This window comes from Anopheles nili, chromosome 3, assembly GCF_943737925.1.
Source record: "Anopheles nili chromosome 3, idAnoNiliSN_F5_01, whole genome shotgun sequence".
Classification (NCBI taxonomy): domain Eukaryota; kingdom Metazoa; phylum Arthropoda; class Insecta; order Diptera; family Culicidae; genus Anopheles; species Anopheles nili.
Window position 1 is genome coordinate 72,778,703 of NC_071292.1, and position 25,335 is coordinate 72,804,037.

Below are 25,335 nucleotides of genomic sequence, written 5' to 3' on the forward strand. Positions count from 1 at the left end.
GCCACACTGGAGATAATTACCGCTCCTGGCTTCTGGTGGCGTTGCTGCCGCACGCGGGAAAAACATTTCCCGAGAACGGTGCTCTAATGAGGATCTAATGCTCCGTCGGCGGTATGCTCTCGCATACACGAGCACTCGAGGCATCTCCGGCGGCCGGCGAAGTATGTTGTTTTGCTTTTAAATCACACAACACGCGACACGTGAAAGACCCGTAAGTTTGCCGCGGGAAAACCTGTGGGCTTGCCGGGTCGCCTAGCAATGGCCTCGCATGGCATCGCATGCCGTAATTGAAAGCTTATAACAATTTCAACCGTAGGTCGGGCGTGACAGTGAAGGAACATTTCAGCGCCTAACGTTCTGTGGAGGGTCATTCTCTCACTCTATGTCTCGCTTTCTGTTCTCATACGATGGCTGCAAACCAGCATGCCAGCGCATTGTGTTGGCTTGGCGGTTTGGCAAAAGGGCAACATGGTGCTCGGCGTTTGTTTAAGCATCTGCTTAAAGGCATTAATTTGTTTGATGCCGACCGCCGTCGAATTGAAACCAAACATTCATAGCACAAGCTGACAAGAGAGAGCGAGAGAAGTATACAAAGAGAGAGAGAAAGAGACGGACGATGCGTGGTTTATTCGCCATGGTTTTGCGAAGGAGGAGGCCCTCTAGGAAAATGAACTTTTGAACCCGCCGACACGCGGGCTCGAAAGGATGATCCTTTTCTGCACCGAAATAAGACGCCGAATAAAGGTATCAAATCGACACAAAAGCCAGCCAACAAACGACGAATATAATTGGCGAAATTCTTCCCTTCCACATCAAGGAGTTTGGGAAATGAAGATAAGAAAAAATCGCGCCAGCTCGCGCAGCCAGAACCCTTCGCTGCCATTCCCATTTCTCCGGTGGTTTTGGTTTTTCGTATTTCCAACACACACTACCACGAATTCCGATGAGTAAGACCGGTGGGTTTCGTTGCAAAGAAGAGAAAATGGTACGGTCAGGTGGAGCGACGACCTCTACCGAGAACATCTACCCAAGGAATGCTCATATTAACATACTTTTCCCGTCGACAACCGTATTGACCGGCCGGTCCATGTTCGGTGTGTTCATACCTTTGAGTTTCACCCCCTGGAGGGTGATGAGAGAGTGTTGGGGTGTCGTTTTCCCGGTGGAGAAAAAAGATTTCTGAAGTTTTTTGCAGCAAACTTACACGAAACAAATAAGAGCCGGTGATGGTGGCATTGAAGATGTCCGTTGGTGGAGGCGATGGTTTGGCCGGAAACGGTTGGTACCATTTTCCGGTGGCGCATTTTAATGGTGAACAATTTTCCTACGCGGAGTGAAAATGGCCCCATAAAACCACTTGTTTGTTGCCGTTTGAACTCGGATATGAAGATGAGTTCGTAAATTGTTTTAGTTTAAATTCGCTAAAACGGTAACAAAATAGCGTAAAACCAGTTTCTTAATAGGAAACATATATGAGAGTTTTTTAATAGGAAACATATACACAAGAACGATTACTAAAAGGAATTTAATACAGAGTAAATGAATGCATGGACACTATATTACTTTCCTCCCATCATGTCACTGTATCTTAAGGTCATGAAGTGGTTAAAAGAAACGAATCCACGCGATAAAAGATAGAATAACAAAGTTTTTTTTGCCAACTTGGACAGCAATCAAGGAACATGCGATATAATCAATATTTCGTTAACGCACCAACGACACAGCGTGACATCAGTTTCAATCTTTCGCAACCGTTTCTCCACCGTCTGACTGCAGCCAGATTTTGGGGATGAGCAGTCAAAGGCAACGTTTTCCGTCGTTACCGTTACATTTCTGCCGATGAAACAAAACCCCCAGCATCGTCTCGGCTCATCGTTTCCCCAACGAAAGGATACCCAAAAGGGTGCGAAGCCCTCCCATGAGTGGCGTCCGACGGGCTGCTGCCGATTGACTGCGTCCGATTTCAGCGGAACGGTCAAATTACACCGTCGCCACATCAATTAGAACTTACTAATGTTCGCCATCTTGCAACTGACGCGCGGGACCCATCGAGTTCCAGCAAGCACTGTGGGTAGCACGTCCACCCACCAATCGGTGGCAACCTTTTCTCCCGCCTGTGCCCGCGTGCGTTGGCGAAGTTGATTTAAACTTTCGACTTCCCGGCAAACGCGAAAGCGAGCCTTGTGATGATGGCTTGGTGGAAAACTCCGGTGCTGCTACACGACGATAAACAAATGTTGTTTTTGTAGCGCGATATAAATAGGCTCTCTAGGCGACCGTCGCCAGGCTTTCCCTCGGGGCAGTTGAACTGTTTTCCTTTGGGGCCTCTTTTTCGCTGTCCGGATGTTTACACAAACGCGCTGCAATTTCCATGGGGCGTTTGATAGCCGTTTGTTCGAGCGCGCGGTCGTTCGAATTCACTCGTTCAGGATGAAAAAAGTCACTTTTCCGAGCGACACGGCACGACCATTTGTAGGCTCCATTCATCCAGTGCATCCGCAGCACAAACAACCGATCGGTGGCTGGCAGTTGGTCGGAAAATTGCAAAATAAAAAAGACGCAACACCACGATAACGCTTAGCTGGCAGAAAGCATTAAGTAATGCGTTTTCTTTTTTCCCAAAAGTTCCTCGATGCGAGCTGTTGCGTTTGTCGACGTAAATTCTACCCAGGAAAAACAAAAATCCGCTGTTCCCGTGTAACAGATTATTTGCATTCGTTTAGAAGCTTTTCCTGTCACGGATGCAGCACCTCCTTCTCATACGGCAAGACTCACCAGGCAACGCTTACACGATCGGTGTTTGTTGTCCGACAAAATCTCTTGTCCGATTGAATTTCGCCCACGAGCCACGATGAAAGTCCCGCAAGGGTGCGTCTTGCTCTCTCAGTAAAGCGACCCGAACATAACCGCCACCCATCGCTGGGTCGTTTTCACTCCACCCCTGCCGGTGACCAGGCGGGAAAGAAACCTGGTGAGCGGAAAAGGCCAGAGAGTCGGATTCGCGCATTGTTGTCATAATTTGGTGTAAGCTGTCTTGCCCGAAAACAGTCCGACTGTCCTATCGTTACATGGACGCGTTGGGCGGTCTGAGTAGAAGTCGTGGGAGACGTGAGAGCGGAATACAATAAATTCCTCCCCACGTTTCGTTCGTTTTAGTCTGCTACATTCGCCTCCAACGAGTGACCCATTGTTTCGGGCAGGGGAGCCAGAAATCATCATTCCGGTTTCCTCCCACCAGTTGCGTTGAACGAAACGTTTCGAACGATGCTCGACGATAACTAGTTGCTGAATAAATTACTAACTTTCCACTTTCCCTGCTCACTGAGTGTGGGGTTTGGGCACCGTTTGGTAGCTTTAAGTTTCGTTTTTCGATTCTCTGGTTGCGAAACGTGCGCACCACACTGTGCTCGGAGGCAAATCGGTTTCCAGCAGACGCTGGCCGTCAGCGTTGCTCGGAAAAGGGCGTCTGTCATCAAACTGAGTAACTTCCGTTTTTTCTTTCACGATGCCTGAAGCTTTTACGACCGACGCGCGCGCGTTTCGTGGAAATGCACCGTTTCCGGTGCTCGGTGGTGAGCTTTGAGTTTGGTGGACTAATGTGACCGGAGGCGGTTTAAACAGATTTTACGCCATCGCATTTAACGTTCGCCGGTGGCCTCAACGGCACGCATGTTAACGTGGCTCTATAAATTGGGTTGTTTCCTTTTTTGCTGCACTCGTTGTGGTTGTTGTTGCTTACCATTTTCATTTACTGTCACGATTTAATGGCAACCGACGGAGCGTTCGGAATTTGAAACGAATTTTCCATCAAACCAATGGAGTCGCGAAAAGGTACTAAAGCATGTTCTAAGGTCGATTTTTCGTTTGAAGCTAAACAACAAAGCCTCACTAACAGAAAAGCGCTGAGCTCGGGTGATGTTGTTTCACATTTAAAATTCAACAAACCTGTTTTTCCTCGTCAACGATTTATTTCTTCGTTGAAGATCACACCAAGACTTTGGGCAGAAGGTTGTACAACCAAAAAGTTTGGGTTCCAATTCTACGTCCACAAACAAATAAAAAATAAACAAAACACAATCCCCAAGGGCAAAAACTGTACGAAAGAAACGAATGCCGATGCAGCGACCATTAGTCATGTTTTTAAGGCTATCAGTCGTGCGCAAACGCCTCGAAAGTTTCGAGTAAAGTACATTGTTTCGCTAAGTTCGATATATCTTCCCAGCTTTCCTTTCGAGAAAGCTTCTTTAACTTGGATTGCAGGCGTGTTCCAAGCACGTTACGATTGCAACTTTCAGTCACCCTGAATATCTCGCTCAAAAGAGCATCCCTTGAGGTATTAATGATGCAGTGAAATTGTTATCAGCATCAACAGCTTGTTTGTTTAATTCCTTGCTGCAGCTAGCGTTTTTGCTCAGCCTTTTCACATTCATTGTGTTTTTTTCACAGCGTGTTTATGGCGCATCTGTTTCAAATTGGATATGTTGCCTCGGGACGATGAAACTCAATAACATAATAATAATTAAGCGGAGTTGAAACCATATGCATCGGTTCGGTCACGTACTTTCGCTCCTTTTCATTCCAGTTTACCCACAGGTGAGAGAATTTCGCAACTCAACTCATCGTACAAACGTGCCATGCACGACACGTGATCGTCTCATCCACTCCCATCCGACCAACGCTTGCTCGCGCTTTCCGGTTGTTTCTCCCGGGGCAGAATCGCACTTCAATCAGGTCAATCGATTAAATCAATCTAACTGGTTGATTGGTTTTGCAGGCTTTGCAACCAAATACGAGCAGCCGTTTTCTGCCGACAATGTTAATAAAACTCCATCAAATCCGCGCCCAGTGCTGCGACAATGTGGTTTCGCCCCAGCGTATGGTATTTCCATTAAGGAGGCTAGGTGTTGACGGCGTACCAGGATGAAGGATGCCTGCATCTGGAAACGTTCGCTTGTAGTATTTTAGCGGAAGTGAGAAGCTGCGATACGGTTTCATGACTTCATTATGTACGTTTAATATTTAAACCAAGCCCATAAATAGATTCAACAAACTGTGGTAATGCTCACGTAAACTCGTTCAGCAAATCGACGAAAAGTGGCGTTTGTTTTGCTCGCGCTTTTGCAAATTGCGTGTGTAAACGGGAACAAATTATCGCAGCCACGTGGAAGCTGCACAGCTGTGCTTGGGGAACATTACAATACTTCGTGGTGACGCCACTTGCGCGGCAACTTTGCCATTCAAGTATTTTTTGTTTGCCTTTTGTTTCCTTTTTTCGGAGAATCCTTCTCTGGGGCATTCCCTTCCGGGGCCCGTTTTTTGGCTGTCAAGAAAAGGCGTAAGGGTGCTTTGTTTGCATGAAGTCACCCGTGCAAAGAATGAATAATTGCGCCACAAACGAGCAAACACTACGTGTTTTATCAAGCCCGTATCCATTTTGCGGTTTCGTGAAACGCGCCCTGCACAGGGATGGCTGCGAATGGCGTATGCTGTGGCGGTAAGCTAGCATTGATTGCTGTGAAATTACAAATTGAGAAATTTACAGTATTTTAAAAATCATCAAACATATTCCCACCTCACCCATGAAAGAAGATCCCATTTTGTTCTATTCGAGTACTCGGCAGGCAAATAAACAGTGCTAAAACTAGCTGTAAGCCTCGCACCTCGATGAAACACTTCAACTCCAGCATCGTCGAAACTTTTACGGCCCTTTCCCGAGTCGATACCTTTTGAACATCTTTCCCGCGAACAGGTAAGGCCTATTATCACAACACAATGAAGGATGCCGGCTCGTTATAGGATCGGTAACAACTTTCCAATTTCCTAACATCGATCGAACACTTGCCAGGGATTCGATCGGGTCCTTGTAAATCTTACCCCTTTGTTGGGAGCGTGTGTGTAATTAAATTGAATACATTTCACCCAAAAGCCCGGCCTAAACACAAGCAAATGGTCGGTGCTTGTCTAGAAGGTTGGCTCGTTTAAGCGCGGGACAGAAATTATTCTCGACAGCAGCCATTCATGTCGGACCGATCCGCATTGAGTATGAATGGAGCTTAAATTGAAAGGAAAGCTTTTTATGCCAACGTAGGTGCCAGGAATAATTTACACAGAAATGAAAAGACAATAATTAACGTTGAAATAGGCGTATCAATGTATCAATAGGGAATTTTGTACCGATACTCTGTACAGATACGAGCTCTAATCGAAAAGACACCATTTTAGCGGTACACCGTATCATGAATGTATTACATGAGAGCATCTTTGATAAAACCTATCAAAGAGATCCGTATATCGAATGCGTAAAAAAGGCATCTACAGCTCAAATTTCATCCTTCAATCTTCAACTTAAGCGTAGTTTTGCTGAGAATATCGAGTAGCAGCTTCCATATTCCCGCGAACACTCATAAAGCAGCAGTCCGGCTGAAGCACGATTATGAATCCGTAGAAATGGCCTTGAACTAAGTAGCACAGTTGCCCTCGAGGAGGGAAAATCTTCTTATCGGTTTGCAATCCGCATAATTGCGCTTGCTTTGCCATGGCAAAATATAAAAAACACCGGCAGGGCGTTTGCGATCTCTGCTTTTAAATATGTAAGCAGCTTACGTTGTGCTTTCATGAATTATGCACCCCTCATACACATACACACACCGTGGTGATAATTTTTACCAACCATTCCCTGGCACTTGGGTACATGAAGGCACAGAAGTGCTGGCCAGAGCCGCCGCGTAATGGACTCGTCATGTTAGTCTGTCCAGCTTCGCCACCAGTTGGATTCTCCGGTCTCTTTTTATCTGGTCCACGTGGATTGTTCATTTTCGTTCCCTCCCACGTGCCGCATGGAAATGGCATCAAAAAGGAAAGCCAGTGGTGGTTTAGTTGTGTCTGAGTGATTAGATCATGCCAAATCCCACCTGCTGACGGTCAAGCACTGGCATTGTAACGTTCTAATAAAGCCGACCAACGGCGATTATTCCTCCCTGCCATCCGATTCCGAGCGAGTTGAAACGTGGGGATTGGAAGTCAGTGGACCACGTTTAACTAATTTTCCGGTTAATCAATAGATGGTGGAATCCGTCATCACTCGAAACGGGCCATTGGCAAACAAATAATACTCCATCTACTAAACGGTCTGTTTGCTTCGAGCTCGTTCCTAGCTGAGACTGGACAAATGTGAGCAACTGAAGCTTTTCTATTCACACACAACACCCTACACATATTGACATATGTTTGCAAACAAAGAGTGAGAAGAAACATGAAAAAGATCGATGAAACGCGTGTTGAAATGAAATCGAACCAAAAGCGTCCAAACGATGGAGGCGCCTGATCTTTCACTCCGCACCAATAGCGATCGATCACAATTATGCGCCCGGTTTCGTTCGCACGTACGTGCAGTCGGACGATACACGGTGTAAAAAAGTACGAAAAGGTGGGTGCATTTCAAAAAGACAACCACTAAGAATCGCGTTTTCACATTTCCCGTCGAAGGACGGCTAAACGAAACATCCGCACCGAATGGTGTTTAAAACGTTCCTACACATTCCCGATCGCATCGGTGGCATTTGTTGGAGTTTCCCAAATCAAACACAATAAAACTTACACCCAGGCGACCGCGTTTGGTCTGTCTGGTGTGCTTCACTTGCTCACCCGACCAAGCGTCCTGCCAGCGAACCACGTTTTCCAATAATGACGATAATTGCGCGACACACCACGGACAACGGACACGCGTGCCACCGATCGGGATCGATACGATCTATCTTCCGGAACCGGCAGTGGGTGCGCACGAGTGGGAAGTTGTTTATTTTTAATTTCCCACCCGGTCGGGCGCTATTTACTTAATTCGCACCTTCTCTTCCTGGTTTTGGAGGGGCGTGGGGCGAGTTTATTCATCCCGTGCACCTTGGCCCCGTCCATAGCCCCTAGCAACGGTGAATAAACCGTGCTCCGATGGACAACTGGGGTGCCATTTGCGTCACTTGTGCTAAATTATTGCTTTCCGGTGCTGGGTTTCGGGTGAAAATTCGTCTTGCAGTGTGCGCCGCTCCACGCGGCGGCTTTTATGTTTATTTATTTTTATTTGTATTATTACCCGACCGTCCCAGTTTGCGTCGTGGTCACTCGGGTTCGCGGGTGGTGAACAGGGGCAAAAATAACACGGAAGAAACAAGGGGAGCGTATTTTTCTTTACCTTTCCTCGCCCGAGCCGGTTGACGACTAATGAGGCATTTTTTTGCCACTCCCATAATCGCACCACTCTTCGAATGCGTTTTCTTGGCTTTCAATGTTTCACGCTTTTGTGTTTTTTTATTCAATTTCGCTTGTGTCTTACTTGCTTTTCGAGTTTTTTTTATCACCCGCTTACTGTACGCGTTTCGCGCGGATTATTTTCAGTGCCAATGTGCTCTTTCTTTTAAGCCCTGTAGGGCGCCATCAGCCTTCAGTGGTGGGTGTGCCATTTTGTCATTAGTTTTGTGTCATTTTTTCTCATCATCCCCGCGTGGTTTGCTCACTTTTCCACTCCTCACAGTGCAGCCACAGTGTCAACATCGGTTACCTTTTTGCGTATTTCACGGCACGCCAAAGTAATTAAATTGCGCACAGTCTCACAATTGGCGCGACAAACCGCCGGGTTAGTGTAAATCCCGGTAGGGGTCGCGTCCCCAACAGGTTAACCGCTGCGTTTACTCTTTACACACACAAACACACTCACGGAGCCAGTTTTAAGCGACCGGAAAAACGACTCCACCATCGAAAGCACGTGCTTCGTGCGGGAATTGCCCGAACCGGGTAAACCGTTGACACGATGCCGTGAAGTGTGTCCGTTCCGGACGTCCGGAAAGCGTGTCTGTTCGCGCTGTCGTCCGCCGAATGACTGACGGACACCCGTGGTGGTTAGTTTGGGGCCAGACTGCGTCCCGGCAAACCGGGAACCGTGTTTTGTTGTCGGCATCCGGCACGAGACCAAGCACCGATTCGTCGGTCGGTCGGCCCGTGATGAACGTTTGCCCGGCACAAAGAACCGAACGATGAACACAAGGAAGCGCCATGAGGGAAAACCGGCGAGTTTTTGTTTACCGTCCGACTCCGGTGAGGCGCCGGCAAACGGAAGAAGCTAGTGACGTTTGGGGGAGCAAAAAAAGGTTCTAATGGATTTAGCGTGATGATGGGTGGAATGGTGAGTAGGAGGAGAGGGGCGAGATAAAGGGGGTGAGCAAGTGAAGGAAAACTTTCATCCTAGCAACCGACGAAGCATGCCGGCTTTCGGATGAACGCCAGGTTGCGTTCATGCCGCGATTGAGACACGAGCCCTTATCAGGCCATGGTCTGCATGAATGGAGAGTGAATGTCCTAGCGAATGTAAGTAGTTTCACCAGATCAATCTCAAAATTATTATCAAAATAAGCTATAATGCTGGTAATACAATAACAGACGTAATTCACCAAAGAGTGTTTCATATAAAAATTCCTGCAACAGTCTCTGAATCCTATTGAGCATGCCAAGAGAAAGGAATAGAGCTGTTCCTTATATAAACCACTGTCTTCGCTGGCTTCGAAGCATCCGCATGAACAACGTCTGCGCTCATGTTTACGTTTGGCATGTAATTCGCTCCTCCTACAGTGCAGCCGGATGTATGCAGGGCGCAGGTTACATTTTCCAATGCATTTTCCTTCCCTGTAGACTCTTTCTTCCGTACTCTTCGAATGTGGATGTGCTAGATTCGAAGCGAAGAACAGTAACCTGCTCGGCGGACGAAAAACGGGAAAATGAAATAAAAATGATCACACCATCCACAACCATACAGTGCCTGGTTGAAAATGTGCATTCGTGTGGTCGAATCAACATTACCGTACGACACGACGAGCGAAATCAAATAAACATTTTGCGGTGTTTTACAAACACACTGGAGACGCACGACCACTTTGTCTTCTTCCCGCAGGAGGATTAAGGAAGGAGTGGGGCCTAGAAGTTTTCCTCGGTAAATTTACCACGTCCGGAAGCTCTTGAGCGAGGAAATGAAGAGTGTCTATGTTTTTTTTGTACTTCTCGCCCTGTTTGGTCTGAGATCCGCTTTGTTCGTCGTCGGTCTCGAGAATCGTCTACTGCGCCAAGGGAAGAAAACAATATTCCGTATGAGGTTACGAAGTTTTCCGATCGCCGCACGATAACCAAGAGGTTGCAAAGTTTCCCTTCGATATTATTGATGGATTTATAAGACTAATCAATTTTGATCCTAAAAGCGAGATTCCACACCACGGTCTGCCAAGATGGAATTTTGAATTATTCGAACGAGCACGCATATTTCAAAGCTACGATACTGTTGCAACTGATGCTGCTTTGATCGATGTTGACCATCCGTCTCGTATATCCTGTCGTTATTCCGCCACGGGCAACTTTCAAACACACGCACACAATTTCGATTTATGGAGATGCATAACTCGATTACCGCTCGACAAGGACATGATCAAAAGAACATCCGGTCGCGTTCCTTGCGGCACAGTGATGTCGATATGCACGCTAATTACGTCCAGGCGAACATGCAGCTATCAATTCCTTACTTTTTCCCGTCCGATACAGTCATGCCGCTGCATAATTTGATTGTTATTAATCCCCTGAAATCGAAATGTAATTTTATTGGCCACTGCAACAGCAATACAACCTAATTTCGTAACCTTAACGGGTCGTGTAACTCCACGGCAGATTAGTTACCATAGCCCTGATCTTTCGCTTCCGTTCGCCTCATCAACCGGACGACGATGTAGTTGCTGCAGGGCAGGACAGATTGGAAAGCATGTTTTCCCGCCAGTCTTCGAGCATGCAGCGCTTCGGTTCGATTTTCCATCACCGAAACGAACGGACGGACGGACGGACGGACGTCTTTAGCGTTGGGCAAACATTTTCCCGCTAACGTACGCGCTAGACGACACCGATACCGTCTGGCGTCCAGTTCGCCTTGGCAAGGGGATCGGTTCCGTCGCTGTAAATCCGCCATTGACAGCTGATTTGAATCAACACGGAAAGCCATCGGAAGGACGACCGAGACGAGCAAAAATGGCGCAAAAAAAACTCCCCATTTCGCTTACGAACCCGCCGGGATCGTTCAAGAATTATGGCTTAAGGTAAGCTCAGTACAGAGCAACCCGTTCGTAGGGCTCTCGATTCGTCACAAAGAAAGGACGACGGGGTCGACTGAGTTGATGCAAACAAAGACACTGCACCAAACGGAAGGCCATCGAATGGTGCCTGGGTCAGCTCGTCCTCGTTCCGGTTTTTTGTGCCGATTTCATCGTCACCTTTTCGGGCGTCTGCCAAAGTCACGCGGACGTCCGTGCTCAAAGTTCGCTTCCGATTCGGGCCAACACAAAGCAACACGTTCCAAGGGTTATAAGTGTCGAAGAAGAAGAACAAGACGAGAATGTCAAGCAACACTCCATACGAAAATGCACTCCCGATGGTGGTTCGTGCGAGGAGTAGTGGCTTTGTCGAACAGGTGTCTCATGATTTATGGCATCAATCGATTGCCCCCTGCAAAAGCTCTCAACCCAACTTTAATGAATTGAAACGATCCGCTCGACTGGAATCGTTATTGCCCGTAACCTCAATAAGAGCCGGAGTTGCATTTCAATGCAGCTCTATGGATACTCGTTTCCCTTCTAATGCGGCCATTCAAAATCACCCCTCTTAGGACGCGATAGATTATCCTGAGCTCCAGCATCACCCGACGGGGTTTCGCATCGATAAATGTGAATATTTTCCCCGTTTTCGTGTTTTTGCGCGCGTTCGTCCCGGAAAGAAGCAATGGAAAAATCTCTCCATCCGAAAGCAGAATTCACGTACGGGTTGTGCATCTGAACGGGAGCTTTCTTCGAAGCCGGGCATATTAATTTTGTTCGAGACGGAGAGGATTACACCAACGCAACCGTTAGTCGTCGTTGTCGGCGACTGCACGCCAATCCGATTATTGTCTCCTCTACGATTTCGCTACGTCACGTCCGGGGAATCCTTCGCTCGATTTGCTTATAAACCGAGATTTGCTGTCCTTGTCTCGTGGTGTGGAATGTGCAATAAAATGTATTCTTCAGAGCGATGAGCGTGAGTGAAAGAGAAAGAGACATTTCAAGCTCGAAATTCTGCCAATTAAGGACAGGGATTTTTAAGAGCCACACGAACACACTACTCGATGTAAGGTACTGAAAGCGGAGGAGCATAATGCACATATTAATGCAGATATGAAAACGATTTAACAACACCGATTGTGTTAACCTATATGAAACGCTTATTTGATGGCCAAATGTGACGGTTCGAAACGTTATTTAATCTGCTTTTTCCTTTACAGGAGCAATTTGTCATAAACGGCATGTTAATACGTTCATCAGTGTAGCAGCAGCTCATGTCGGTCTTATAATGTTTTCCTAATGCCTTGTCTGTCGGATGGTAAATTGAACTGATTTGCTGGGTGAAATTCTACGAAAACATATGGAATCGTCCGAAATTCACTTGCCAGTCTAGCCGTTTATAATGAGACGCTGCAGTCTAGCCACCATAAAAACACGACAAACAATCAGCAATAAAATCCGAACCATAGTGGATAGCAGATGGGGAAGCGATGTCATGATTACCCAGTACCTGCAATCGCGGAACGGTCAGAAAGAGATCGTCTCTGCCAATGGACACGTCCGTAAAACGTTCACGATCGTAAACGTGGAACATTATAATGCGAACTTCTGAGCGCAAAAATGGACAGTTTTTGCGAAGCCCTGCTAAAGAAAAGCAGCATATTCGCTGTCGAGCATCGATATCAGGTTCATTGTTGCAGCGCAACGAGTTCTAGAGTCTGCAACGTAAAGTAAGTACTGCCAGCGTGTTTTTTGATCAAAACTTTTGCTCAAGGTATATTACATCTGCTCGGAATCTTTTCATGTCATTATTCTCTTCAAAATTTTAAAATTAGCATTTCTACATTTTCAACAGATAAACTTTCAAGACAAAGATCAGTAAACGATTCCATTCGCAGAATCATTCCAGCAATATTTTACAAGTACATGCTGGCTGCTTGTTCGCCCTGTAAAACCTTCCCAAAACGAACCTTCAAACTCTAGCGAACAAATACCCTATTATTCCCCATTTTACTAATCAATAAACAAGCTGCCGTACGAACCACGCTGGTGGCGTTTCAGTGTGGTGTTTATTTCTAGCAAACCCCCCGCAGTTCCTACGCATCCTCAATTCAGGCACAATATAATCCCGGCAATAATATTTATTCACAGTGCCATCAGCGCATCTCGATTGATCCCTTGTGCCCGTGTCCTAGTGACCCTCGGCGCGTATGTGATTAATTTTTACATGCATCTCGTAAACCCGGCCATGGGCATGGTTATCGAAGCATATTGCCGTACCAGTTGCCATTTGTTCATTCAGTTCCTAGATGGCCAAAAACAGACACCGATTTATCGTCTCCCTCGTGCATACTACATCCTGCCCCGAAAAGGACCGGTTCAAATATGCGTCCCATAAAACGTGCCGAAAATCAATGGGATTTATTTTTAGAGCCATTCCTAACGTCCGCGAGTGGTTTTTGTTGATTCATCAAATCCCATACCGGTATGTCCCGCTGCCATTCACAGGCTCGTCAGTTAGGAGTCCTTTCGAACACCCGAAAGGCATAGTGGGTTATTGGATAACTCGATAGTAGAGCTTGCGAGCTCCACTGCACTGAGAACCGTTGATGTACTTCATTGCATCCGGTTTGGATGCCCATTTGTTCGCTGCCCGATAAACTATCACCCGGACTCATCCGGTAGTGTCCACCTGCGGGCCATTGGTGATGAATTAATTAGCGTAATCGTACTGCCGGCATAAACTTTACGCCGTGTTCCTGATTAGTGTGCTGTTTGCGCGAGTATTTATCGGAAGCCAAACGCACAGCTGCTTGGTATTGTCGACAACCAGGCAAGGGAATTGAAATGTATTTCACCCGGTGCCGGCAATTACGAGCTCGAAATTTGAGCTCGGCTTGATACGGTCGTCGTCAATCATTTTGTGGTTTCGCGTGAAATCGGTTCCTGAAACCAAAGGTGGTAGGGAACAGAGCATGACCCAGGTACCACACGTGTGTGGATTATCTAAATAGACTCTGTCAGTGGGTTTTTGTGGGTTACCCGTAATCATATTGATGCTTTGAGACATGTCTCATAGCATTACGACGGTATATGGAATATGGTTCAAGTAGAAAGCAATCAGCACACGTACCCGTAAGCCCATGCAAACATACGGTGTAAACGCTATCGAAATAGATTTTAGCCATCAAGCTCACATAATTGAATCGGATTGGATTAGACAGTGGATCACTTTTGTTAGTAAGTTATATGGATTAAACACATTTTGTGAGAATTTCTACATTGAATTTATATTCAGATAGATGTTACGAGATTTGGCTTGTACAAAAAGAGATGAATCTTTAAATTTGCTAAGCATTAATTCTGGTATGAATGCTCATCAACAACGTTCGTTTCATAACCTCATCACTAATACTGTAAGAGCACTTAATTATCCTAATGAAGGGCATTCACCGATTGTTTTAACGATTGTATTCCCTTCGGTTGGTCACAATTTATGTTTGTTCAGGGCTGTTTGAGCAGCAGTAGCAGCAGAAACAGTCGCTTATCAAACATGTGCGTATACATCTACCTTTTAGCTTGGGTCGGGTTTTGTAGCTATGACAAAATGCCACTTTCGATCAGTTTGCAATACCCTATTCCTTGCTCAGTTCAGCTGAATGAGAATGTTTTATAACGTAAAAATGATACAATTAGTTACCAATATGTTTGTTTGGAAATTGGGAATGAAATTCCTTGACCTAAAAGACTGTGACGAATCCAGAACTGAAAAAAAAACAAAATTATCCGGAACTGAATCAAAATCTTTATTTCAGCTCTAGTTCGGGATCGCTAGTTCCGGAACGCACATTGCGATCAACATAGTTTTGTTTCCGAAAACAACATTACCTCAATGTCATCGGAGCCAACTGGTTTTAAATTCAGGACCTTCACTAGCGTACTATCGCTTTGATGTGCTTCGCTTCTCCGATCGAATTGGCGCTGGAGCATTTTCATTCGATCACATAGCATCACCTTCACTGACTGGTGTTTTCCCAGACATACACAAGGCGTTGTTTATCCGCTTCTTAAACCACCCAAACAAAAGACGTGACGCACGAGCGTGTAATATCGGTGCTTTCTCTTTCCCTCAGTACGCTAAGTTTCCGGCCCGATCGGCGACGAGTTTGCCTGGGAAATGCTGAGTGTAATGAATGCACGTTATTTGCCAACTTGTTCCACAGTCCCGTGATGATAACGATGCCAACGGGAAGGTGATGACAGGCGACGGGAACAAAAATTGAACAGAGCACCCCATCGTATTTGGGATCCCCCTTAGGCTTAGGTGGGCAATATAAATTGGAGCAGCTGCGCAAGAGTTAAGCTATAGTGAACTCGAGCCTCGAGTTGACAGCAGTTCTAGGAAGAAGCTAAAGCAAACCTTTGCCTCACGATGGCATTTTGGATATTTGGTATGTTGGAATTGAGGTGTGGGCTTTTTTAGCAGAAAAACACTCACAAACACTGGCTCCTTTTTCCAACAGTGACGATCGCGTGTAGCCTGTTCGGAGGACTGCAAGCCCAGACGAATTACTGCACCACCAGCTATTGCATGGCTGGAAAGACGAATGTCGGGTGCAATCCTCCAGGCACCCCAGGAGGAGTCGGCTGCACGGGCAAGAGTCCAGCAGTGATCAACCTGAACAGCACGTACCAGAACACGATCCTGCTAGAACACAACAAACGCCGGTCACAGTTCGCTCTGGGTCAGCTTAAGCCATTCTTGCCGGCTAAGCGCATGCCAACACTCCAATGGGACACCGAACTGGCCAAACAGGCCGGGAACAACGCACGTAACTGCACCTTCAAACATGACCAGTGCCGCAACACAGCCGTATACGCGTCGGCCGGTCAGAACCTTGCCATGTCGCAGTTCTACGGCATGACGAAGACGATCGACGCCTTGATCAAGGAGGGCATTACGGGATGGTGGAATGAGTACAACTACACCACGCAGGCGGATCTTGACAAGTACCCCAGCGCCCACACAGGGTAAGTCTGAAAACCATAATGGTTTCATTATGGTTCGAGTGAATCGGTGCTAATGAAGACACTGCTTGTCATGTTCCCAGACCCGCCATTGGACACTTCACACAGATGGTCAGCGACCAGTCGAATCGGATTGGTTGCGCCATGCAGTACTGGCTCGATGGTGGCAAGTGGCAGACGTACTACCTGGTGTGCGACTACGCAGTGACAAACATCATCGACCGAGCGGTATACAAGAACGGCACCGTCGCTTCCGGTTGTACTACTGGTCGCAATCCGGATCCGGCACTCAATGGTCTGTGCTCGACGGCGGAAACGGTCAAACCGGTACCGAACTCTGTGTAGAAAGGATACACGAAAGCTAATAAAGTGTTACTTCTTTTAATGAATTCAAGGTGTTAATGACTCGTTACGGATTCTCAGCGTAATGTGCCTTAATGACACTTTGTGCACGATTTGAATGAATAGCTCGCCTAACACTGTACGAAGATAGAGCTTTTTGAATGCATCAAATGGCTGAAATAATATTATCTTCTTTCAACACATGTTTTTTTGTTTGCGAAACACAAACCAGACTTCAATAAATAAAAAGAGATTGCAATAGTTGAAACAGGGGTTCGAAGCACGAAACAAGCTCATCGTGTTAAACCGTAGTCTATCCTACTTATGTACACGACGCTATTGTTGACATATTTGCATTTTCAGGCGGATTCTTGGAACACTTTGCGGTACCGAGCACCCTTACAGCAATCACGCATGTATCGAAACACGATCGTGTTCAATTATTTATCAACCATGTTAACTGATTTAGCTCTGTTTTGATTTTCTAAAGGAGTAAAAGCCTTCTAAAACAAACAATAAAACAATAAACTATAAAAAAAACCATGCAGGTGCTCCTGGAGATGCATGAGGGGAGCCTTGGGGATGGCCTGTGAGAAACGTTATCGTGTGGACTAAGCTCATTATCTTAAAGTGGTAATTAGCTGCTTATTGGTATATTTTAGTATTATTGCAATACAGAAAGCGGTAAAACCATATCTTTATTTCATGGAAGCTTTTCGATTTATGGTGTTGAACCAGCCAATTTTTTCACATATATAAGAGAGTAAACAAAACAGACTCTCCATTGCATGTTACTGAGTCACTACGCAAAGGAAAATGTTTTCTTTTCTCCTTGGTAAGTTGAAACATTGTACTGCTATTGTACTTTTCAAACAATTTTTCTCTTTTTCGCCCAACCCTTTTCCAGTGTTGTCTCTGTTGTTTGCTGGAAGTGAGCAGCTCATCACGGACTTCTGCAAGACGAGCTACTGCAAACCTGGAGTCCAAAATGTAGGCTGTAACCCACCACCGATCGAAGGTGGACCGGCCTGTGAAGGGAAGCTCGCATCCGAAGCGAACCTTACCATCTACGGCCAAAAGATTATCGTACACCAGCATAACCTGTTGCGGTCTCGTTTGGCGAAGGGCGAGCTTAAACCGTTTGCTGCTGCCTCACGGATGCCTCTACTTATCTGGGACGACGAACTAGCTGTACAAGCAAGCCACAACACGCGATCTTGCGTGCTCAACCACGATGAGTGTCCTAACACGGCGCAGTTCCGATTCGTGGGCCAAAACATCGATCTGTTCCGGTACACCTACCCATCCATTGAACCGCCTTATCTCATTGTTCAGCGTATCTACAACTGGTGGCGTGAATTCAACCAAACAACTCAAGCGCAGCTCGACAACTATCCTTCGATCACTCCTACGTGAGTTTTCTCAGTATTTTTTCGCACTCTTTCAATGACGCTCACTTCTTTCCCAAGGTCACCGATCGAGCACTTTGCGCAGATGATCAATGATCGTGCGTGGAAAATTGGTTGTTCCATCCAGCGATGGTTCGACGCCCAGTTCTACAATGTGTTTTACTTCGTGTGTAACTATTCGTTCCGCAACATGCCAGGTCAGCCGGTGTATACAAAAGGACCACCGGCTTCCCAATGTGCCACGGGTGAGCACGAGGTTTATCCCGGGCTTTGCAGCGTCCGCGAGTACATCTCGTCCACACCGAATGCGATAACGAATTGAGCAAAATATTCACCAGCGAGTTTGGAAGCTGCGACCAAGCTCAGCTATCACCATCAGCTGTTTGAGCAATGACAAACAATCGAGTGGGTTGCTCATAAAATAAAAATATCGCTACTTTAAATGCTACCATATTACAATGATGCATCCGGAACGATTCTGCTACCGTTACATTGTACTTTCTCGTGTTGATGCACGTGCAGTGATGCTATACCAATCATTATTCAGTTCATAGCACAGTAGATCATTCGCCAGTTGCTGACTGATGCTGAATCTCTAGTTTTTCGACATCAGAAGTGCAGCAACTCTCTTTTAAAATCTAAATGCAAAGTTTGTGAGGGAAATTGTTGCTTACATACACGAAATAACTAATCTACATTAAAAAGAAAGATCGTTTTGCATCTCGAGTTGCACTTACGCCTAAGTGTATGCAATAAACGCAACACATGAAAGGGATCCCTTTACTTATCATTAATGCGGATTGCAACGATGCAAACTGTATTCTGAATCGCTTTACCTCACTACCATGCAATCGCAAACAACTCATCGTTGGTATTTGCACATGTTTTAATATCCACCAACTCCCTCCTGATGCTGCTACTCAGTGGAGGTACATCGGAGCAGGGGATGCGCGAGACAGTGTTGTTGGAACAGCCGGATCGTTCTTGTGTGCTCGACACCCCGGCTAGTTGATTCATGGATCCAACGATGGATAACATTTGATTTCATATAAAAGCACTTCGATCTGAGCCACGACTTAGTAAAATGCTTCCAATGACCATCTGGATAGTAACGGGTAAGACGTCGCTGTTGGTTCTTCCGATAAACCTGCAACAGGTACTCGACTCAAACACCCTTCTATTGCAGTTGCAATTCTTCTCCTCGAACTGGTGGGGGCCCTTGCTGGTGGTTCGTACTGCCGCAGTGAGCTCTGTCCACATGGAGGACCTCATGTTGGCTGCAATCCACCCTCCTCATCCGGTGGACCGACCTGCAATGGTATGCAGAAAGCCAAGAAAGTCAACCTAAACCAATTCCAAAACTTCATACTGGACGAGCACAATCTTAACCGCTCTAACATCGCGCTCGGTCGACTTCGTCCTTATCCGTCGGCTGCCAAGATGCCAACACTCACCTGGGACGCAGAATTAGCAGAGTTGGCTGACGCCAATGCGCGCTCGTGTGTATACGGCCACGATAGATGCCGTGCCACTGATAAGTTCCCGTACGCCGGACAGAACATCGCCATCACGCGCTTCTACGGGTATCAGTTCAAGGAGAAAGACCTCATGCACAAGTTCATCTCGAGTTGGTGGGGCGAGTATATGGATGCCCGGCCGCAGCATATCACCAAGTATCCGATGTCGTACAGTGGGTAAGTCACCTACATTAACGTCGTGACTGGGTCGTAAGTCTTTGATCACATCCTTTACACCTGACAGACCAGCGATTGGCCATTTCACGCAGATTGCCAGCGATCGTAGCACGAAGGTTGGCTGCTCCATGTGGTACTGGAAGGATGGACAGTTCGACGTGTACTATTTCGTATGTAACTACTCGTTTACGAACATCATGGACCGATCTGTGTACCAAGCCGGCCCACCAGCGTCAAAATGCAAACGAGGTCGTAACTCAAAGTTCCCTGGCCTGTGTAACCCCGGAGAGGTGCCTCGTACAATCATGGATCCGTAATGAGACTTCTTGTTCAATATAATGCAAGTGCTGTTGATTCTTTGAGAAATTTCAATGAACTATTCTAGAGCCAAAAAAGTGAGAAAATTCAATCAATAAATTTGAAACTAATTAATGATAGATAGCACAACAAGTAGAACATGCTGTTTCGTTTAAGAAGAAGATCTAAAATACATTCAAAAAAGGAGAAGAAACTCGTCTACATGAAGAGCTTTATCGCTGTCATAAAACTCAATTGGACCATTCAACAATGAGCTTCCTAGTTCACCTTTAAAGTACAAGCAATCGCGATGCTGCAAATTGGACAAGCCACACGTCCACAGACAACTAATCATCTCTCACCCCAAATGATGTCCACCCACGTGCCAACTGACGATGACACACAAGGATCGTTGCAAAATTTACGACCACTCTGGTGGAAAGCTTGCGATTAGCATAACCGTGCCGTTTCCCATGGCAAGCAGCGCATTCTCGACCAGACGGGAAATAAATCAGTCGGTTGGCCGAAGAATTTTCCCGTGCCTTGGAAAGTTTAGCGACAACTTCCCGTCCGAAAGCACCAAGTAACATCGCGAGTACCGCGGCACACAATGCATCGTTGCGCTGCTTGCACGACGAGATTATTTCGGCGGGCAATTTGGTGCTTGTTCCCTTGTGTTCCGGAAGCCCGTTCGTGAGGATGCAATTCCCTACCGTACCCATGGCTGCAGAACCGATGTAGCATATTCGGACTGCCGAGCATGTAGAAGGAATAATTTATTCGTAAAGGGGTTTCCTTTATCGTCTCGGAGCTGCACCAACACACTGCAGGCGCTGGGTGCACGCAGACACCGACCGAAGCCTCGTGGCAAATCGCCGGCTGGCTTCACTCTCGCTTTCGCACTGCGTGTCTTTGTGTCTGGCTCCTAGCTGCGTGTCAACGTTGGCTGCCGGATGGTGTGCAATTGCAGTTTCGGGCACCTGATGCGATTTTCCAGCAACCATCGTCTGGCTTTAAACGGCGGAACAGGAAGCTACGAGCGCATGGTTTTGCCGTCCTTCTACCTCGTCGAGCAAACGAACATCATCATTCTTCCCGAAACACCACCAAACGGCACCCAGACGGAGTTTTTTTTATAATTGGAATTTATCTCTCCCAATCTCTCCTCGCGCTGCAATCCTGCTTGCGGGGAAAACTCGAGGAAGAAACACCCAGCTCCGTCTAGACGAGTTTGGCATTCCGAGACGAAAAGATTCGAAAAGTGCAATGCGAGAAGAAAAATGAACTTTGAGCTTGCATCGTCGTTGTCTCACGTTCACTACCGCTCTTTCTCACTCACTCTCTCCTTCTCAGGTCGAACTTTCCGAATATGGGCAAGTAAAACTTTATCTGCATTTGCGATTCCGATCTGACTCGCGCCTCTATCGGACCAGGTCAGTGCAGCGTGGATGGCAACTCGGGCATCAGCGCGCATCACCATCAGCCGCAGTCAGTCTGTTGGTTGATAATCGAATTTATTCATTCGACTGACCCGTCATTGTCGCCGAGTGATAGCCACTGTGGCAAGTTAGAATTAACTTATGCGGATTTTGTTCATGCATAAGCTCAACGCTGCTGCTCTTATGGTTAATGTAAGCGCTGATCGATACTAGAATGGTCGGCAAGTAGGGGTAGTACAAATAAATAGCATGAATAATGAGTTCAAAGAATGGTATTTTCTCGGTAGTTTATTTCTTAATAGCTTTCTGTAACACACATATATTATGCAGTTAGTATTGATATTCTCTAGCCGCAGCGGCACCGAATGAAGTGAATAGTAATCTATTTTTATCTATTTTGCAAAAGCTTTAGTATTTTGTTATAAATCTTAAACCAAAAGTTATGTTTTGAAAGATCATTTTCAGTTTTTTTCGCAAAAAAAGCAATTTTAAGCTTGGTTCCATTGGAAAGCTTAGAAAAAAGTTTACAGTATTTAAGAATTATTAGCGACTAACGAGCTCATTATGGTTAGCATACAAGGCAACTTAATTTCGCACAATCATCAAATTAGGAAGCAAATCGCAAACCCAATCACCGTTTCCCACACTACGAAGAAAATTCTTCCCTGAAGACATGCTCCCAATAGCACCCCGAAACAATGCTTGCTTGGAAACAAAAACTCACAAACAATTAAAAACCCCCCAATGCACCGGTTGGGAAAAAGGGGTCGCTCAAGCGGTCACGAAACATCGTTTCACTTAAAGCACCACTATAAACTTTCCTCGCCCGAACCCGTTACCTTGGCTACCTGTCTGCAAGCGCTTGCTTTGTTTTCCCTTCATCCTTGTGCGACCATCAGCCGGAATCGCACACCACAAAAAGGCAACGACGGCGTTTTTCAGCCGATAATTGACGAACGGCTGCTAGCGGGAGATGGGCAGGAACGGACGATTAAAAGCCCTTTCTCAGGGGCGTTTTTCTGTCGGTGGTCTGTTTCCACTTTCTAGGTCGCCGCGCCAGGAAGACCATGGCACAGAACCGTGCTGACATTGTGCATTTGGGAGCACCGGCTCCTTTTCGTCCTTTCCCGGCGTTCGTCCTTGTAGAAGCACATGCAATTGCATGCCTGGAGATGCTAGTTTTGAGCTGACAGGTGTGCTGCAATCGGAATCGTGTACTGCTCCGAGTACCTTGGTGATGGAAAGATGTAGAGGTATAAAGTTTGCCGCCACGCTACCAACGTCATGATGGAGGCGCATGGTGCGGTGTACTGTGACGTACGGTGGAGGCGCATGGTGTCTCACGGAAACCACAGGAGATACGGGTTAGGATGCCGGTTTTCTGACGGTAAAAGAGCAACCAGGACCGAACGAGAACAAAGGCGCAACCATCGCTCGAGGTTGACTGGTTCGGTCCGGGTTCCATCTTGGTGCATTTCCGCACCGGGTACGACGGTTGCGTGTCGTTGGGAAGTGCATCTTTTATGGTGTCCCCATTTCGAGCGGTTCTCGTACGGAAAGAAACAATCATATTCGCCTCACTTCATCCACGGTTCCGTTCCGGTGTGGTGCTTTCTTCCGAACATTGTTGCAGGATGTGTTGTCCTGATGCACAACGTATCTTCTTGCCAGCGTGTATCCTTGGAAAGAAACGACAACGGAAGCGAGGTGCATCGGAGTTTTGATAGCGTTACCGATACATTAGTTTTATCCATCAATTTGAGCGACATAAACGATGTTTTGCATGCACGCGCCGTTGAATCGTCGCACGGAAGCGGTTGTGCATCTTTGAGGCGATTGTTTCGTTTCTTTTTGTTTTTTGTTGCATCTCCCGGAATAGGGCCACCTTGGAAGCATGATAGTGAAACGCCATTAGGATTACGAGGCAGAATGATGTGCTGTGGGATGCATTTGCTCGAAGTGGATTACGAGAGGGATTTTTGCATGGTTGCTCGTTTGTCTAGCAAATACAATAATTACTTTAAACATGTTTGTATACTGACATGTTTTTTTTGTATACTGATATGTGTGCATGACGCAGGCACTTATAAGAAAACAATTTATTTAAGTGATTTCAACACACCATCATACACAAAGCTACAGAATATTCCAAGCATTCTTAGCAAATTGCTTGCACCATCCGTTGCATGAGGGTTGCAACCACAGTTACAGATACAAACACCAACCAATCTGGCAACGGCATATATCCGTTAGCCTTATTCCACGTTATCAATACGTCCGGTTCCGGATAGTAGTTCAAATCAATCGTACGGCTCTTTACGATGTGCTCAAATACTTTGGCGGACATTTTACCGTATCGCGAGCGTTTCGGGTCGTCAAAGTCGACGTAATATAGTCCAAACTTTTGTCTGGAAAGCAAGAACGTTACGTTTGAAGGTGTTCACTGAACAACGTGTTTCCCATGCTTACGTGTAGCCATCGCGCCATTCAAAATTATCCATGAGACTCCAGGCCACATACACTCGAACGTCACATCCATCCTCGATGGCGTCGAGAACGGCATTTAGGTAGCCATTGAAGTAGCTCACTCGCTGTGGATCCTTCGTCCCACCACCAGATCCGATGCCGTTCTCGGTTATGTAGATAACGGGACTGTTGTACGTATCCTTGATCCAGTTCAGGAGTTTGTGCAATCCATACGGCACTATCTGTGGCCATAATTGATCGACACGTTATCTTCACAATCATCAGGTACTGCTTTACATGCCTACCTTAATCCACGAGGTCTCTTCCGCTTCCGGCCAATCGGGATCAGATGACTCCACCACACCCATATCGTGCAGGTATGAAGGCGTCGGATATCCAGCAGAGTTGTTCGCGTCGTTCTTGCGCACTAGCGATGTCGTGTAGGTGTTAAGGGCGAAGAAATCCGATGATCCTCGCAAGAGATTAATCTCCTCTTCCGTAAACTCCGGAAGTCGCGATTGGACGAATCCTTGCTCAGCACTCAAGTTCGCCACACGTTGCTTCATTATCTCAGGATAGTCTCCAAGGTCGGTGAAAATGGGATGAGCGAACCAACCGAGCTGAAACGGGAGTCACAGGAAATCACTTAGAGCATTGTATATAAAGAGCCTGTTCTTCTACTTGCACTCACGTGGAATTGAAGTTGCCATTCGGAGGCTTCCAAATCATCCCGCAGATACAGACGTGCCGGTTCCGGCCAACGTGCGTCCAGCGATATGCCGATTTGGCCTTGCTGAGCATCCGCGAAGGTAGATCGATACAACTGCACAGTTTCTGCGTGCGCTAGCAACACATAGTGCCCGCAGATGTAGGCCGGAACTCCCGGGAAGTTGTATCCTGGAGCCATGTCATCTCGGCCGTACCCATTCTCACAGATGTGCCACGGTTCGTTGATCGTCGTCCAGATTTTCACCCGATCGCCCAGTCTGAGGAATACAACTCTCGCATACTCCACGAAGTACTTCACGATCTGTGGGTGCATCCAGCCTCCAAGCTGATGTAGCCTAAGTGGCAAATCCCAGTGGTACAGCGTCACCATAGGCTCGATGCCATGGAGAAGCAGCTCGTCGATGAGGTTGCTGTAATACTGCAGCCCTTTCTCGTTCACCTCATTGCCCATACCGGTCGGCATAATCCGTGGCCAGGAAATCGAGAAGCGATAGTATCGCACTCCGAGCTGCTTCACCATTGCTACGTCATGTCGCCATTGATGGTAGCTGTCACAGGCGATGTCCCCACTCGAACCATCCGCCACTTTGTCAGGTGTGACGTGCGTTAGATGGTCCCAGATCGATTCACCCTTGCCATCTTCGTTCCATCCACCCTCGATCTGGTACGCCGATGTGCCAACGCCAAATTCGAACCCATCTGGGAATGGGCGAGGTTTTTCACCGGATACCGCGAACGTTGCCAATATCAGCAGCACTGAACGAAACACCCATCGTTAGCTAAATATGCGTACACTTCATCATCAGCAAAACCAGTAAAA

At 46.7% G+C, this 25,335-nt stretch overlaps 4 protein-coding genes across 4 annotated transcripts; 3 read left to right on the forward strand and 1 right to left on the reverse strand.

Annotated features, from left to right (window-relative positions):
- Positions 1-15,479: 15,479 nt before the first annotated feature.
- Positions 15,480-16,528, forward strand: LOC128723153 (antigen 5 like allergen Cul n 1-like). The gene is made up of 3 exons (XM_053816868.1): positions 15,480-15,562; positions 15,635-16,142; positions 16,223-16,528. The coding sequence occupies exons 1-3, from the start codon at positions 15,544-15,546 to the stop codon at positions 16,482-16,484; spliced, it is 789 nt and encodes a 262-aa protein (XP_053672843.1). The 5' UTR covers positions 15,480-15,543; the 3' UTR covers positions 16,485-16,528.
- Positions 16,529-17,297: 769 nt separating this feature from the next.
- LOC128725028 (antigen 5 like allergen Cul n 1-like) lies at positions 17,298-18,212 on the forward strand. The gene is made up of 3 exons (XM_053818746.1): positions 17,298-17,316; positions 17,389-17,893; positions 17,951-18,212. The coding sequence occupies exons 1-3, from the start codon at positions 17,298-17,300 to the stop codon at positions 18,210-18,212; spliced, it is 786 nt and encodes a 261-aa protein (XP_053674721.1).
- A 666-nt stretch (positions 18,213-18,878) lies between these two features.
- LOC128722797 (antigen 5 like allergen Cul n 1-like) lies at positions 18,879-20,100 on the forward strand. Its single transcript, XM_053816478.1, has 3 exons — positions 18,879-19,005; positions 19,077-19,584; positions 19,652-20,100. The coding sequence occupies exons 1-3, from the start codon at positions 18,975-18,977 to the stop codon at positions 19,899-19,901; spliced, it is 789 nt and encodes a 262-aa protein (XP_053672453.1). The 5' UTR covers positions 18,879-18,974; the 3' UTR covers positions 19,902-20,100.
- A 3,284-nt stretch (positions 20,101-23,384) lies between these two features.
- Positions 23,385-25,188, reverse strand: LOC128727268 (myrosinase 1-like). Its single transcript, XM_053821162.1, has 4 exons — positions 24,478-25,188; positions 24,092-24,406; positions 23,790-24,028; positions 23,385-23,728 (listed from the first exon to the last, which is right to left on the reverse strand). Exons 1-4 carry the CDS (start codon positions 25,033-25,035, stop codon positions 23,479-23,481), a joined length of 1,362 nt encoding a protein of 453 aa, XP_053677137.1. The 5' UTR covers positions 25,036-25,188; the 3' UTR covers positions 23,385-23,478.
- Positions 25,189-25,335: the final 147 nt, after the last annotated feature.

Bases quoted from the DNA above. Each gene is read 5' to 3' on its own strand.
- LOC128725028 (XM_053818746.1), top strand. The intron at 17,894-17,950 runs GTGAGTTTTCTC...TTCTTTCCCAAG, and splicing joins TATCCTTCGATCACTCCTAC to GTCACCGATCGAGCACTTTG.
- LOC128723153 (XM_053816868.1), top strand. The intron at 16,143-16,222 runs GTAAGTCTGAAA...TCATGTTCCCAG, and splicing joins TACCCCAGCGCCCACACAGG to ACCCGCCATTGGACACTTCA.
- LOC128722797 (XM_053816478.1), top strand. From the start codon at position 18,975: ATGCTTCCAATGACCATCTGGATAGTAACGG. The intron at 19,006-19,076 runs GTAAGACGTCGC...CTTCTATTGCAG, and splicing joins GACCATCTGGATAGTAACGG to TTGCAATTCTTCTCCTCGAA. The intron at 19,585-19,651 runs GTAAGTCACCTA...TACACCTGACAG, and splicing joins TATCCGATGTCGTACAGTGG to ACCAGCGATTGGCCATTTCA.
- LOC128727268 (XM_053821162.1), bottom strand. From the start codon at position 25,035: ATGGTGAAGCAGCTCGGAGTGCGATACTATCGCTTCTCGATTTCCTGG. The intron at 24,029-24,091 runs GTAGGCATGTAA...TTATGGCCACAG, and splicing joins AAGAGACCTCGTGGATTAAG to ATAGTGCCGTATGGATTGCA. The intron at 23,729-23,789 runs GTAAGCATGGGA...CTTGCTTTCCAG, and splicing joins GAATGGCGCGATGGCTACAC to ACAAAAGTTTGGACTATATT.